The sequence below is a fragment of the Podarcis liolepis genome (assembly GCF_965112155.1).
Source record: "Podarcis liolepis genome assembly, chromosome: 13".
Classification (NCBI taxonomy): Eukaryota; Metazoa; Chordata; class Lepidosauria; order Squamata; family Lacertidae; genus Podarcis; species Podarcis liolepis.
In genome coordinates, this window is record NC_139573.1 from 20,836,563 (window position 1) to 20,850,675 (window position 14,113).

Genomic DNA, 14,113 nt, shown 5'->3' on the forward strand with positions numbered 1-14,113 from the left:
TGCCCTTGCCTAGCTTTGTGCAGCCCACACTGCCACACCTACCTAACCCTTGCCAAATCCTGGCTGCCCTGGCATAAAAGCGAGGGCCTCGTTTTAAGCAGGCATTTTTCAACCTTCATACGCCACCCCCTGCGTTGGCTTGGATAGGCATTCCACGGTGCCTCTCACATCACTGCCTTCGGCCAACCGTTCCCCTTCCACAAATACATGAGAAGAGCCTGGCTGGATCAGGCCAGCGTCCCAGCCAGTTCAGCATCCTGTTCTCACAGTGGCCAACCAGAAGCCTGTGAGTGACACAGCGCTCTCCCCCCCTTTCCAGCCATTGGCATTCAGAAGTATCATTGTCTTTGACTGTGGAGGCAAAGCTTAGATGTCATGGCTAGTAACCATAAGAAAGCTGTCTCCTCTATGAATCTGTCTGATCCTCTTTTAAAGCTATTCACGTTCTGCTTTCCCTTCTTTTCCCCTAATGTACACATTCCAACAACAGACACCTTCATTTTTCCCCACCCAACATTGTACAATTCTAGGAACTTGAATCACCCAGAGGCAGAGGATGCATTCACTATTTGCGGAGGGGGGGAGATTGCTGGCATGTGCTTTTTCTTAAAAAAAAACCCTGGCCCAATATACAACCTAAGGGCCTGGGAGCATTAGAAAAGCCTCTTACAGACAATCAGGGCAGAGGAAACCCTGAACACCTGCCATTAAGGAGGGCCTGTGCAAATATAGCTTAATAAATGCTGGAAAACCAGATTTCCCTAGACCAGGGGTCTGCAACCTTTAAGACAAAAAGAGCCACTTGGACCCGTTTCCGAAGAAAAAAAAACTGGGAGCCGCAAAACTCGTCATTATAAAAATAACGTTTTTGTCACTTTTTAAAATTATTTCTTTGTTTGACCCCTCAGAATTACTCCTCCTCATAGAAATAAACATTAAATTAACAAGTTACCTTTTTGTGTGTGTGTGTTCTTCACTCCCCTTCAAAACAGTGACCAGTGTACATGCCCCCTTTCAATGCAGTGACCAGCGTACATGCCCCTTACAATGTAGCGGGCAGGAAGGTGACGTTGGGACAGTGCGTGACTAACGCACGCACCGCCCCCATGCGACATCACAGCCAGTACAGCGCCCGCCACAGTGGGGAGTGTCGGGGCGCACAATGCGCCTCCTCCCCTCGCTAGTATCCACCCCGGAGCCGCGGCAAAGGTGTAAAAGAGCCACATGCGGCTCCGGAGCCGTGGGTTGCAGACCCCTGCCCTAGACCCATGAACCTGCTGTTTCCTACTCGCCTTCAGGGGGAGCTGCTCTGCCTGCCTAGATGTTCACCTTGCCCTCTAAATTGACTGGCCTTGCAAAAGGCAAAAGCACAGGCTTTTACAAAGCCCCTTCTCTGATCACCTGTGGCGATTACTAAACACCTCCAGGCAACTAGGAAAGGTAAACTGGGAGAAAAGAGTTGGTTGTCTTTTTTTCAAGATGACAATCAGTCTGCACGGATGAGGACCACAGGCGTTTGTGAGCAAGAACCCTAAACCATCTTTGTAGGCCAGTAACTTCTGAAGAGCTGAATTTGCATGGAGCAAGGCACTCTAGCCGTATTGGGTGCCTCAGGAAATGGGCTTGGGTGGATGTGAATCTGTGGGAGCCATAGGAGCCCACTCCTAGGAGCTGTGGGGGCTTCAGCCCCCATGATAAAATATTTGAGGGGGCCAGGCCCCCACAAAGTTGATTGGCATTCCCATTCAAATGGTGTGAGCATTGCATCATTTGACCGATTATGTGGGGCAGGGCTTACCTGGGCCCCCACAATATTTTATTCAAGTTGGCTCCCCTGATGGGAGCAAACAGGGTGTCAAGACGGGCAGGAACGGATATGGGTGCCTGAGTATGTGTTTCCTATCATAAACTAGCAGTTATGCATCTGTAAGCACAGATGCTCATTTCTTTAGGAAAAATCCCACCCCACCCCCGGCCTTCTCCCTGGGAAGGGCTAAATAAATATCTGCATCTGCCACAACCCAGAGCAGCATTCTCCAACCTGATGCCCTCCAGCTGTTTTGGACTACAATTCCCATCCGCCCCAGCCAGAAGCATGCTGCTGGGGCGGATGGGAGCTGTAGTCCAGAACAGCATTAAGGGAAGCATCTCTGCCACCAACTCATTGTAGAGACCTGGGCAAGTAGCTTGACTTCAGGCACAGTCTCCTGAGGCAAACTGGGAACAACTGAGCACTCTGCCTCAGGGATTTGAATTTGGGACCCCCATATCCCTGTTGTGCTTCCACAGTCATGCCATTGTATAAGTCTCCCACCACTCTCATCCTGCAAAGGTGGTTGCAGGAGACGAGTGCAATGAGCCCTGTCAAAGATACTCTCCTAAACTTGTGTGTGCAAGTCAGTGTGATAGCGATGGAATGGTGCATCTTGCCAGACTCGTGCCCTTGTGCGCGAAGACACGTGTAACATGTTCATATATAAGTGAATGCATGCGCTTTGAGCAGGGGGGGCAGTGTTGCGGTTCTGACCCCTGGGATTTATAACAAGTTTTTTTATGATGCTATCTAGGGTTGTAGAGTTACAAAAAAAGGCGTGGAAGAGATGCTTAGTGGTATAGCATCTGCTTTCTATGCAGAAGTTTCCAGGTTCAATCCTCGGCATTTCCAGATAGGGCTGGCAAAGACTCCCTGCCCGAAATGCAGGAGATCAGCTGCCAATCAGTGTAGACAGTACTGAGCTAGATGGACCAATGGCATGACTTGTTATAAGGCAGCTTCTCATGTTCCTATGGAAACGGCCGCTCTGAGCCTGCCAACTCTATGGGACTGAACTTATTCTTCTGCCCTGTCCTTGTTAGAGAAAGAAGGAGCCAGGCAGCAGGGCTTCCTCACCCCACCCCCTCAATCCTGGTCCTCCACCCTCTGGAGCTAAAAGCTGGATTTTACCAGGGTGACCCTGACAGGCTGCGCCGTCTCGCCAAGGCAGGCCACCACATGGCGGGACTGGCTCTCGCCTCTCCACTTAAGGCACCTACCATTGGCTGCACCCTGCCCGCCCATGAGGCTTTGCTCAGATGCCCAATTGGCTGTTCTAGAGATAGACAGGTGCTGGCTGGTTGGCTGAGGCAAAGGCGCCGCCCAGGGAGGACCACTGACCAGGGGCAGCTCTTCATTGGCTGGTTCCAGCAGGTGCGACTCCAACTGCAGAGTCTTGGGCTTTAAATGGCCCGCCTCCTTGGGAAGAGGAGGCGGCGGCCAATCGGATGCTTCCGAAGCACCCGGCACTCGATTGGTTGCATGGGGTGGCCCCTGATTTGCCGTTCTGGAGTTATCATGGCAGCTTGAGTTCCGAGCAGCTGTTTGGTCATGCTCAGATAGCAGAGGTCCACGGAGCTCTGGCTCTTTGCAGGGGCTGTCACCGGGGAGGCCGTGATGGTTCTGGCTTTCATGGGACACAGGGATATCGTCTAGGGAGGAGTGAGAGCTGGTCCTTCCTGGGGAGAAAGACGACATTAAGAATTCCCATCAACCATATGGACACGTGAATTCTGTGCACAGCAAACAGGAGATATTGGCATATATATTATAGAGTGGGCTGCTTAGCATTTGCTGCTGTTGTTGCGTTCCAGTAGAAGGCAGGGCAGGGACACAATCAGGCCCAGCAGCAGCTGGAAGATGGGGTTTTTTTTGGGGGGGGGGAAGGGAGGTTGAGAATTGAGAAAGGATAGAAATGTTTCAGACAAATAGATTTGAGTCCCACCCCCTGACTACCTGACCCTCCCGTCCCACAGACCCCGGAAAGCCACCACTGCCTCTCCTAGTACCTGCGATGCGCTTCCCCCGCTGCTGCGAAGCCTCTGTCGCCAGGGCGTAGGAGAGCTGGATTACTCGCTGTCGCTCCCACTCAGGGGTCGGGGGGCACCGAGGAGGCTTGAGTCCCCCAGTTTGCACGCCCTCCTTGGGTGATGGCTCAGGGGGGGTATTGGGGAGGGGCTGAAGGAGAGATTAAATCACGGGGAAGGGGAACGGGGCATGAACAAGGCTGTTCTGTCCCCACTGGCCCCCTTAGGTCAGAGCATGTCCCCTCATTCACCAACCCAAATTGGAACTTAAGCACACCACGAAAATAATAACCTTCCCTGTGGTTTTAATTAAAGATGTGGATGACTCTTCTAAAACACATACACAATCCCATTTTGCTGCATAAAAGGGCAGGAGTCCCTGATTTCAGCCTTTCTTCAGCCAAAGTCATGGCATCTCACACCACTGCCCGAGGAGTTCCAGCCCTTCCAAGCCCCCCCCCCTCTCTGAACCCAGGAGTCCTGGCTTTCCTATTCCACGCTCCAGCTGCAATGAGATTTCCCTCTCCCTCTTACAGAACTCAAAGGTATACAGTGGTACCTTAGGTTACAGATGCTTCAGGTTACATACGCTTCAGGTTGCAGACTCCGCTAACCTAGAAATAGTGCTTCAGGTTAAGAACTTTGCTTCAGGATGAGAACAGAAATTGTGCGGCCGCGGTGCGGCGGCAGTGGGAGGCCCCATTAGCTAAAGTGGTGCTTCAGGTTAAGAACAGTTTCAGGTTAAGAACGGAGCTCCAGAATAAATTAAGTACGTAACCAGAGGTACCACTGTATCTGTTTCCCAGCTACATTACCCACCTGTTCCCGGGCAGGAAAAATGAGGAACCCAGCCCCTCAAGCACTTCCCACTGGATGCACCTCCCCTCCTCCCCCCCCTCCGACACCTGTCCTTCTGACCACACCCCCACCCCTTGTCCCGAGACATCCAGGGTCAAGGACGTGGGGCCTCCCTGTAGGGGATGGCTGAGACCTCGCCCTTGCCTCTTGGCCCCTCCCCGCTGAGCGCAGGGTGCCCCCCTCCGAAAGGCTTCTCACCCACCCGGCTGGACCCGCGCTTGAGAGAGTCTCGCCAGTGGCCCAGAGCGTTTGGCTGGGCGGCCTCCGATTTCCTTTTGGCCTCCTGGTTCCGCTGCATCCGGTCCAGCTGCTCCTGGGCACTCATGCGAGGCCGGCGAGAGGCGACCGCTTCTGTGGGGACGACCTAGACGTGACGCAAGATCAGGGGTTAGGAGATGGTGCCGACCAGTGGCCCTCGTTCATGATACCTGACCTCATTCACGACCCTGAGATTCATGACCCCTGAATCTAGCAGTGATCCGGAGTCGGAGGCAGCAGGGGCACCGGGAGGGAGATGAGTCAGGATCAGGCCCCTGAGCAGACTGCTGGACTCAGCCTGCTCCCAACCTTTGTCGGAGCAAACTACGGTCTGGCAGCCTTGCTGCTTTCTGAGTGGGATCCAGCGTCAGACCAGAACACAACGCCGGTCTCCGGGTCCCTCCCTTTGCCACAAATGGGATTTTGCTCTCAACAACTGCCAATAATAATAATAATAATAATAATAATAATAATAATAATAATAATAATAATTTATTATTTATACCCTGCCCATCTGGCTGAGTTTCCCCAGCCACTCTGGGCGGCTCCCAATCAAGTGTTAAAAACAATACAGCATTAAATATTAAAAACTTCCCTATATGCTACTGCCAGTGTCCAGCCACGCTGGCATCCTGCCATCCTGGTCAGGCTCTGAAGTGTACGTGGTACACCCCAAGAGTCCTAGAGGCTTCCTTTCTTATCCATTCTCAGGAGCGAGCTGGCAGTATATCACACCATTGAAGTTGGAATTAACTATTTATTAGGAAGAACACGAGTCTTGCCTGAGTCTCAGGCCTAATGATCACAGCAGCTTCTCCCCTGTTGGTCAGTTGCCGAGAGTGGAAGTCCCCACCTCATCCAGCCATTAGTTCCTTCCTCTCCAGGACTTTCCCCAAGCAATCAGAGACGGCGCCTGCATGAAGCCAACCTCTCTTCTTCCTTCTTAATGCCTCTCCTGGTTACGGGAGACCAGGGTGGAGGGAAGTTGTTTTTTTGCAGCAGGAGGAAGAGACACCCTGGCTTCTACAACAGCAGGACTCCTCTCCTGCTTCAGCATCTGATTCTGAACTTTTCTCCACCTCTGCTTCCCAGGCTTCTCCTTCTACCCACTCATCATCATCACCCCACTGCTAACCCCCTGGCTCTGAGCCTTCTTCCCTTGGTGGTTCCTGCCTGCTGAAATAGGTAAGAGTCAGGCCCGGGGTATTGCTTGGGGGCCTGGATCAGACCCACCCACCTGCAAGATGTCGATTAGCCGCTCCAGTTTCAACAGGAGCCACGAAGCTTAAATTGTATTTTTTTTTGCAATGCAAACCACTACAAACCTTTTAGGAAAAGCAGAGCATAAACATATTAATAAGTAATATAACAAATCCTTCCTTTCCCCTGTTGTGCACTAGAACAGGGATAGCCAACACAGTGCCCTCCAGAAGTGCTTGGACTCCAACTTCCATCAACTCCAGACAGCCTAGCCCAGCCAATGGACAGGGATGATGGGAGTTGTAGTCCAACAAGATCTGGAGGGGCACGACACCCCTGCAATGCATAGATTCTCTGCTGCCATGATTCTGAGTGTCCTCTGCGTACCTTGATTATGCTGTGCTCAGTGTCTTCACAGAGTTTGCTGATGTGGCTCCCGTGATCTGCGAAGGAGGAGGGAGACAGAGCATTCATTCGGAGGGTGCAGAACCAAGTTTTCTGCTTCTCTCTCCTAGTTCCCACCTCTGTCCTGGCAGGGATAGGCCCTCAACGCAACTCGAAAGGCTGCTCTTATGCATCACACTCTGTGGCAATATCAGGGCAGGTTAACCACCAATGGCGAGCACCAGTGGTGGAATCCTTGTTTGACCAATGGGAAAGCAGCACTCTGAAAGTGGGCGGGGAAAGGGAAGGGTGGGTAATTCAAAAGGGAAGTAAGAGTTCATAGAATTATAGAATCGGGAGATTTGGAAGGAACACCGAGGGTCATCTAGTCCAATCTCAACTAAAGCATCCAAAGTTTCACAACTAAAGCTGTGAAAAGAATGAAGGGATCCGCCTTTCTTGCTAACCAGAAGTGCCCAAAACACATCCTGGGTTAAGAAGCAAATGTCAACTACCCAAGTCAACCCACACTGAAACTTGAGACCCAAGAAGGCACCCTGTATGTGTGCAGGGCCAGATTTAGGTTTGATGAGGCTACTGAAGGTAATGGGGCCCTTTATATGTCCAGCTGTCCTTTGTAAACAACAAATTGTTGCTGTTTTTTGAGTTGAATATATGCTATGTGGTAATTTATGGACCCAATAGGTATCTAAAGCCTGTTGCCATGCAACCAGTCCATGCGGAATGTAGGCACCCTATTTTAGACATCAGCAAACCAGTGATATTTTAGGGAGCAGCCAACAGCCCATTACTTACATCATAGGAGCCTAAACAGCACAAAACACTGTTGCTGTATGTAGGTTTTATTTTTTTTTTATCTTATATTTTGGAAATGTCTATCCATCTTTTTTCTTTAAATTTGTTGAGGGCCCCCAAGAGAGTGGGGCCCTAAGCTATAACTTGTTTAGCTTATACGTAAATCCATGTTCCTCCCGCATCTCACTTACCTGGACCAATCACATCCTTTGCCCTCACTTTCTCGGACTCTGCGGGCTCCCCGGAGGAATTGTATCGAGGCCGCCTGGTGGCATCTGACTGCCGTGATGACCCCTGTTGCCCTCTGCAGGAAGCAGGTGGACTCTGCCGGCAAAGAACACAACGTCAGTGAACCTCAGTCGCTGCCAAGAGAAAGTGGGCATGGCTGCAAGGAGGGAACTGAGGATGCTGTTGGGGCAGAAACTTACAGGCGGATTCGCTGCCCGAGGGCTGTCCAGCTGGCCCACTGTGGCTGGCAAGTGGCTGGTGGTGGATTCGTGGAAGGACAGGGTGGATTTGGGAGGAGGAGACGATTCAAACTCCTTCGGGCGCCCATAGAAAAAGAGTGAACATTATTAGTGATGCATCCTTAGTCTGCCTGTGTGCGTGTGTGTTATAGATAGACAGCTATCAGGCGGGCACTTTCACTATTCTCTTTTCAGCACCTGCTAAAAACAATCTTGTTTAGACAAGCCTACCCAGATTGCTGATGCAAGTTTAAGTCCGTTTTTAGTCTACGGCTATTTTAACTTATGAAAGTTTTAAATTGCTGTTGTCAGTTGCTTTTCCTATTTTTGTAAACTGCTTTGAGCTTGCCTTTACAATGAAGCTGTGTACATGAAATAAATATTGCAGTGGTACCTCTGGTTGTGAACGGGATTCGTTCCGGAGGCCCATTCACAACCTGAAAAGAACTCTGTGCGTCTGCGATTCGCCGCTTCTGCACATGTGCGTTACATCATTTTGCGTGTCTGCGCATGTGCGAGCGGCGAAACCTGGAAGTAACCCTTTCCAGTACTTCTGGGTCACCGCGGGACGCAACCTGAAAACGCTCAACCTGAAGCAAACGTAACATGAGGTATGACTGTATTTATCTAGCCATAGAGTAAGTACATAAACACCCACACACACCCACACAGAGAGAGAGAGATAGAGATTAATGCCCAAATAGGCTTCTAAGTAGCTTACCAAAAGCAGGGGCACCAATATTGAAATACAAAAACACCCACAATTAAAACACAGAACCCCTAACTTCAAAGTGCTTTAAGCCCAAGGTCTCGATGGTGAAGCCACTGTGCCATTTGAACTCAGAGACCAACCCCATACCTCCATTCCTGCACAAAGCTGCTGGGGTGTGTGGCTTGGACCCAGATGAGAATCCAGGGTTGGGGTGGTAGCTGGAGACACACCTGCAATGGAGAGGTTCAGATGTTACAAACGAGGACTCGTAAGGGGCAACACCTGCTAAATATCCCCCATCCCTCCCTCCCTCCTCCTCCTCCTCCTGGGCTTCCGGCTCCCAGCTCCTAGGACAGTATTGCATTCAGCACCTGATCTTCTGCTTTCTAGGGCGTGGTGGTTGGCTGGGCTGGATCTCAGTCCTGCCAGGATGTCGTGGATCCTCCACAAATCTTGCTGGGCAGCTACTTGGTCCTAAGGAGGAAAGGATCAGACAGGTGGAGGCAACAGGAATTAGGGCGGAAAGATAGGAAGCTGCCTTGCACCAAGCCATCAACCTGCATAGCTCAGGATTGTTGACACCAGGGCAGGGGATGGGGGCGGGGGGCGGGGAAGGACTTTTCCATTCCCAGCTCAGCAACGCAGGTCTGGTAAGGGGTGTGGCCTGGGGAGAGGAGGCGTGGTCTGGGGAAGAGTCATAGATAGAGAGGTTTGGCTTGAAGCTCCCTATCTCTCCCTTACTTCAAGGGTTCAGGTAGGGGTTTTTCTTACTCCTACCTGGAGATGCCAGGGGCAGAACCTGGGTCCTTGTGCATGCAAAACAGATGCTCTGAGCTGTGGGCCTGGGGTAACATGTTTCCACTCACCCCCCCTAACCCACACTATCTCCAGATCAGAGCCATGAGCTCAATCTAGCAGTGATTCCACAATCTCAACCCTGCCATTTATTTCTGAGGAAGACCATTTTGGGGTTGGATTATTTCACCAACTACTGAGCAGGTTGCAGTTACGAAGCACGGAATCAATGCCTTTTATTATTTAAAAAAAAATTTGAATAAGTTTTTAGCCTGTGTGGCAGCGGCAGACATAGACATGAATCCCAGAAAATACAGGGCCGGGATGAAGACTGAGGTGGATTTCCACAGGTCAGAAGAGGAGGACTTTAATATTTGGTGGACAGCTCATCTTCCTACCCACCCAGCAGAAAAAAAGAAATACCGTATTTTTTGCTTTATAAGACTCACTTTTCCCCTCCTAAAAAGTAAGGGGAAATGTGTGTGCGTCTTGTGGAGCGAATGCAGGCTGCGCAGCTATCCCAGAAGCCAGAACAGCAAGAGGGATTGCTGCTTTATATGTATGCACGGTGACAAAATTGTCTTTATTTGCACAAAGTCCTCAGATTACAAAACCTGACTTCTCAGAGTACAGAATTTGGAGTTTTGTCACTTTTTTGCAGCAACTATGCACAGCCCGAATGCTTGCAAAGTACCACAAAAAAGTGGTAGGGAGAGGTTTGGAAACGGGGAGCACATACCTGGGGGTGCCCCACAGTCCGGATATGCTCCAAGGAGCCCTTCACCATCTGCAGGTCATTTTCCAAGGCGGCGTAATCCTCCCACGCTCGTTCACTGTCCTGAGTAGGGGAAGAACAAAACAGCGGCTTATCCAGATCCCTTATGAAGAATCGATTCACTGCAGATAAGGCCTGGTAAACCCCTGCTGCAGAATGAGGTCGTAGAATCCTGGGTGGGCTATACCACTTCAGGTGAAAGATGCTATTTTTAATGCCTCCTGCCTAATATTTTATGAAAACACACACACACACACAAGATCTGCAACAAAATGTTGCAGTATGGAGTGCTCCCATCCATTCCCACCCACCGTTCTGTGTGCAATTGCCCCCTAACAACAACAATAGCCACTCAGCAGTCAGTGGCCACTGGGCATTCTCAGTCCTTGTTGGGTTATCTTGAGGGTGCCCGCAATATGCATTTATGTTTCCCCCCTCCCAAAGTTTTTTTGTACTTCTGTAAACTTGGGGGGTTTCTGTAAGCCTGCTACTACTTGTGCACAGAGGTTCTGGCCCTCTAAGTACCAGGCATGCGCCTTTGAACATTGGTCGAATAGAAAGCAACAAAATGTTGCTGTGTATCCCCAGTGGGAGGGTGTTGCCTGATAATTGTGGCTGAGGGGCTTGAAAGAAAAACGTTAGTGTCAAAGGCAGGAGTCCCTGCTCTACGCTGGGTCAACTTCATGTGCGGAAAAAAGTTTTAAAAGTCCAATCAGTCTGTAAGCAAGGCAATTGGGGTATGAGACTTCCTCATGCGACCAGGTTCTCGATTTGGCTTCGAAGGAGGTAAGAGGCGGAAATTTAAGTAGATTGAGCTTTGCTGCAACTTGGAGGAATTTTGATGGGGAACCAAAAGGAGCCTCTGCTTCATCTCTGATCTGTAGTATTAACCGAGAACTAACTGAGAACTGGGATGCGGGTGGCGTTGTGGGTTAAACCACAGGGCCTAGGACTTGCTGATCAGAAGGTTGGCGGTTCGAATCCCCGCAATGGGGTGAGCCCCCGTTGCTCGGTCCCTGCTCCTGCCAACCTAGCAGTTCAAAAGCACGTCAAAGTGCAAGTAGATAAATAGGTACCGCTCCGGTGGGAAGGTAAACGGCGTTTCTGTGTGCTGCTCTGGTTTGCCAGAAGTGGCTTAGTCATGCTGGCCACATGACCCGGAAGCTGTACGCCGGCTCCCTCAGCCAATAAAGTGAGATGAGCACCACAACCCCAGAGTCGGCCACGACTGGACCTAATGGTCAGGGGTCCCTTTACCTTTTTAACCAAGAACTAGTCACTGCACAGCTACTGTGAGCATCCCATCGCTCTCTCAGCACAGCCCTTCACCCTAAACTTCAGAGGTTATGGCTACAGTCAGCGGCAGAGCAAGCCGATTGGGCGCCTGGGGCGGTGTGTGTGCCCAGGGGTGAGGCCAGCTGGGGCAGGGCGCTCCGTGGGGCCTCCGAGGAGTCTGTCTGCCTCCTCCACTCAGCCGCCCTACAGCTGAGGGGGGAGGCGGTGGGCAGACCGTTTGGGCAGCGTGGAGCCTAAGCCACTGTGTCTCTCCCAGGACAGATGTGTGGCTCGGGCGCGCTGCAGACCCCGTGGTGCCGGCTGGCATTTTGTCATCCCCCCTCAGTGGTGACACCCGGGGCAGTCCACCCCCACCGCACCCTCCTTCCTTTGCCCCTAGCTACAGTGGTACCTTGGGTTACATACGCTTCAGGTTACAGACTCCGCTAACCCAGAAATAGTACCTCAGGTTAAGAACTTTGCTTCAGGATGAGAACAGAAATTGTGCTCCGGCGGCGCAGCAACAGCAGGAGGCCCCATTAGCTAAAGTGGTGCTTCAGGTTAAGAGCAGTTTCAGGTTAAGAACAGACCTCCAGAATGAATTAAGTTCTTAACCTGAAGTACCTCTGTACAATGTTTTCTCAGCTCAGCCTCCCGCATGGGAATAAAAGCAGCTCACCAGCGCTAGATCGCAGAGGCGAGCTCGGGTTTGCACCAGTTCGTCTTGCAGCTGCCTCTGCTGGTAGCAGATTTTCTCCATCGTGGCGTCTTGGCCTTTAAACTCCTCCAGCCTCAGGCGTGTCACCTCCAAGGCTTTCTCAATCCGCTCCTGTAAGAAAAAAGAGGCCAACCATTTCAACTTAAGCCAAAATAAATCAGATGGCCGGTTTAATAGCAGAAGTAAGGGGAAAAGGAAATGAAGGTAAAGTAAGACATACCTTTTCAGCCCGGAGCTGTGCCGTGTCCTCTTCGAGACCACGAAGCACCTTGTCCTGGCCGCAAAGTTTTGTCAAGAGAGTCTAGAAAGAGAGAGGGGGGTGCTATTTTAAGAGAAGCCACCAGAAGCTGCTGTGGCACATACAACCATGGCTTTATAAAAGCAGGCAAACACACTTGTGAGAGAGCCAGGCTCTCAGGGGCGCCAGGCCAAGAGTCCGGGGCCCGAGAGTTGAGTCCGAGGAAGAGCCCGCCCGTCAGTCAGAGTGCCGCAGCAGGCTCTTGTGCTGTGGGCAGCTCTGCGCCGCGAGTTCGGGGGTGACCAAGCCAGCGAGACGCTGAGGCGGCTGGCCAGCTCTGCCTTCCTGCACGCCTGGGACTGGGCGACCTGGAGGGGGCGGGGTCCCCAGCCGGGCAGATCTTTGCATCCCAGCACCGTATATGTTTAAGACAGCCCTGGCGAAATTCTTTTCCCCCCGCTGAGAGCTTCCAAATCAGAGATGGGTTACGCTATTAACAATGTAGCGTTCCAAAGGCCAGTGAGTTAATCATTTAAATTAATAAACTCAAATTCTGAATGGACTAAAAATGAGATCCAAATTAATTCAGACAGATTGTTTTTAAAAAAACCATAAGGAGAGCTGGATGAGGCCATATAAAACCCACAAGCAGGACATGAGCACAACTGCACTCTGCCCATGGGATAGTAGCTCTTGATAGCCTTGCCCTCCATCAATGTATCTAATCCTCTTTTAAAAACATCCCAACTTGGTGGCGTTTGCTGCCTCTTGTGAGAGTGAGTTCCACAGTCCAACAGTGCGCTGTGTGAAAAAGCACTTTATTTTTTGACTGTCCTGACCTCACCCAAGACAACAAAACATTGGGCACATCTAGTCTTACAGGGTGATTTCCCACCCTGTAAAACCCCATGTGACGTCTAATGCTGTTAGAAAACTGATGTGCTGCAGCATGAAACCGATGTACACAGTTTTATTGGGGGGAATTATTCCACCTACAGCCAATTTCAGTGTGTAGTAAAATGACTCAAACAAAGCCTTTGTTTGAGTGTCAGAAGAGAGGCACTTCTCCGAGTTGGTTTTTGCTTGAAAATGTAAACAGAAAGTGGCAAAAATCTGGGGATGTTCCTGACGGCTGTGCAGGTGACAATAAAACAAGCTGTAGGACTAACTCTCTGTAAATTCAGCATTGAGCAGTGACCCTACAGTGGATTCCAACCCAGTTTAATGTTATTTATTTTGCAGTGACCCCCACAGTGGATCCCAACCCCGTTTTCTTGGAAGTAGTTACTTATTTTGCAAGAGATTTCAAAAATGAGCTTTCAAACACCGTTTTATAAATGAGGCATTCCTTATTCTGAAATTGTTAAACTACCAAGAGCCTAGGGCTTGCCGATCAGAAGGTCGGCGGTTCGAATCCCCGCGACGAGGTGAGCTCCCGTTGCTCGGTCCCTGCTCCTGCCAACCTAGCAGTTCGAAAGCACACCAAAGTGCAAGTAGATAAATAGGCACCACTCTGGCGGGAAGGTAAACGGCGTTTCCGTGCGCTGCTCTGGTTCACCAGAAGTGGCTTAGTCATGTTGGCCACATGACCCAGAAGCTGTACGCCGGCTCCCTCGGCCAATAAAGCGAAATGAGCGCCGCAACCCCAGAGTCGGTCACGACTGGACCTAATGGTCAGGGGTCCTTTTACCTTTTTTACCATCATCTCTGGTGGGAGTTGGAGTCCAGCAAATACCTGGAGGACCACAGGTTCCCCTGCCCCTGCTCAAAGTGATGT

General features: G+C 50.8%; 1 protein-coding gene across 7 annotated transcripts in view; it reads right to left on the bottom strand.

The window, feature by feature from the left end:
* Positions 1-1,798: 1,798 nt before the first annotated feature.
* The window catches only part of PLEKHA4 (pleckstrin homology domain containing A4), a 49,698-nt gene continuing 37,383 nt past the window's right edge, over positions 1,799-14,113 (bottom strand). For 6 of the 7 annotated variants that reach the window (XM_083471784.1, XM_083471783.1, XM_083471787.1 and 3 more), the window contains 11 exons: positions 12,319-12,399; positions 12,060-12,209; positions 10,070-10,168; positions 8,907-9,009; positions 8,683-8,765; positions 7,785-7,898; positions 7,548-7,680; positions 6,544-6,599; positions 4,901-5,062; positions 3,823-3,991; positions 1,799-3,492 (listed from right to left, as the gene is read on the bottom strand). In XM_083471784.1, the coding sequence (XP_083327910.1) occupies positions 2,927-3,492; positions 3,823-3,991; positions 4,901-5,062; positions 6,544-6,599; positions 7,548-7,680; positions 7,785-7,898; positions 8,683-8,765; positions 8,907-9,009; positions 10,070-10,168; positions 12,060-12,209; positions 12,319-12,399 (1,716 nt within the window). In that variant the 3' untranslated portion in view covers positions 1,799-2,926. The remainder of the gene's footprint in view (positions 3,493-3,822; positions 3,992-4,900; positions 5,063-6,543; positions 6,600-7,547; positions 7,681-7,784; positions 7,899-8,682; positions 8,766-8,906; positions 9,010-10,069; positions 10,169-12,059; positions 12,210-12,318; positions 12,400-14,113) is intronic. The other variant, XM_083471789.1, reaches the window with a different exon arrangement.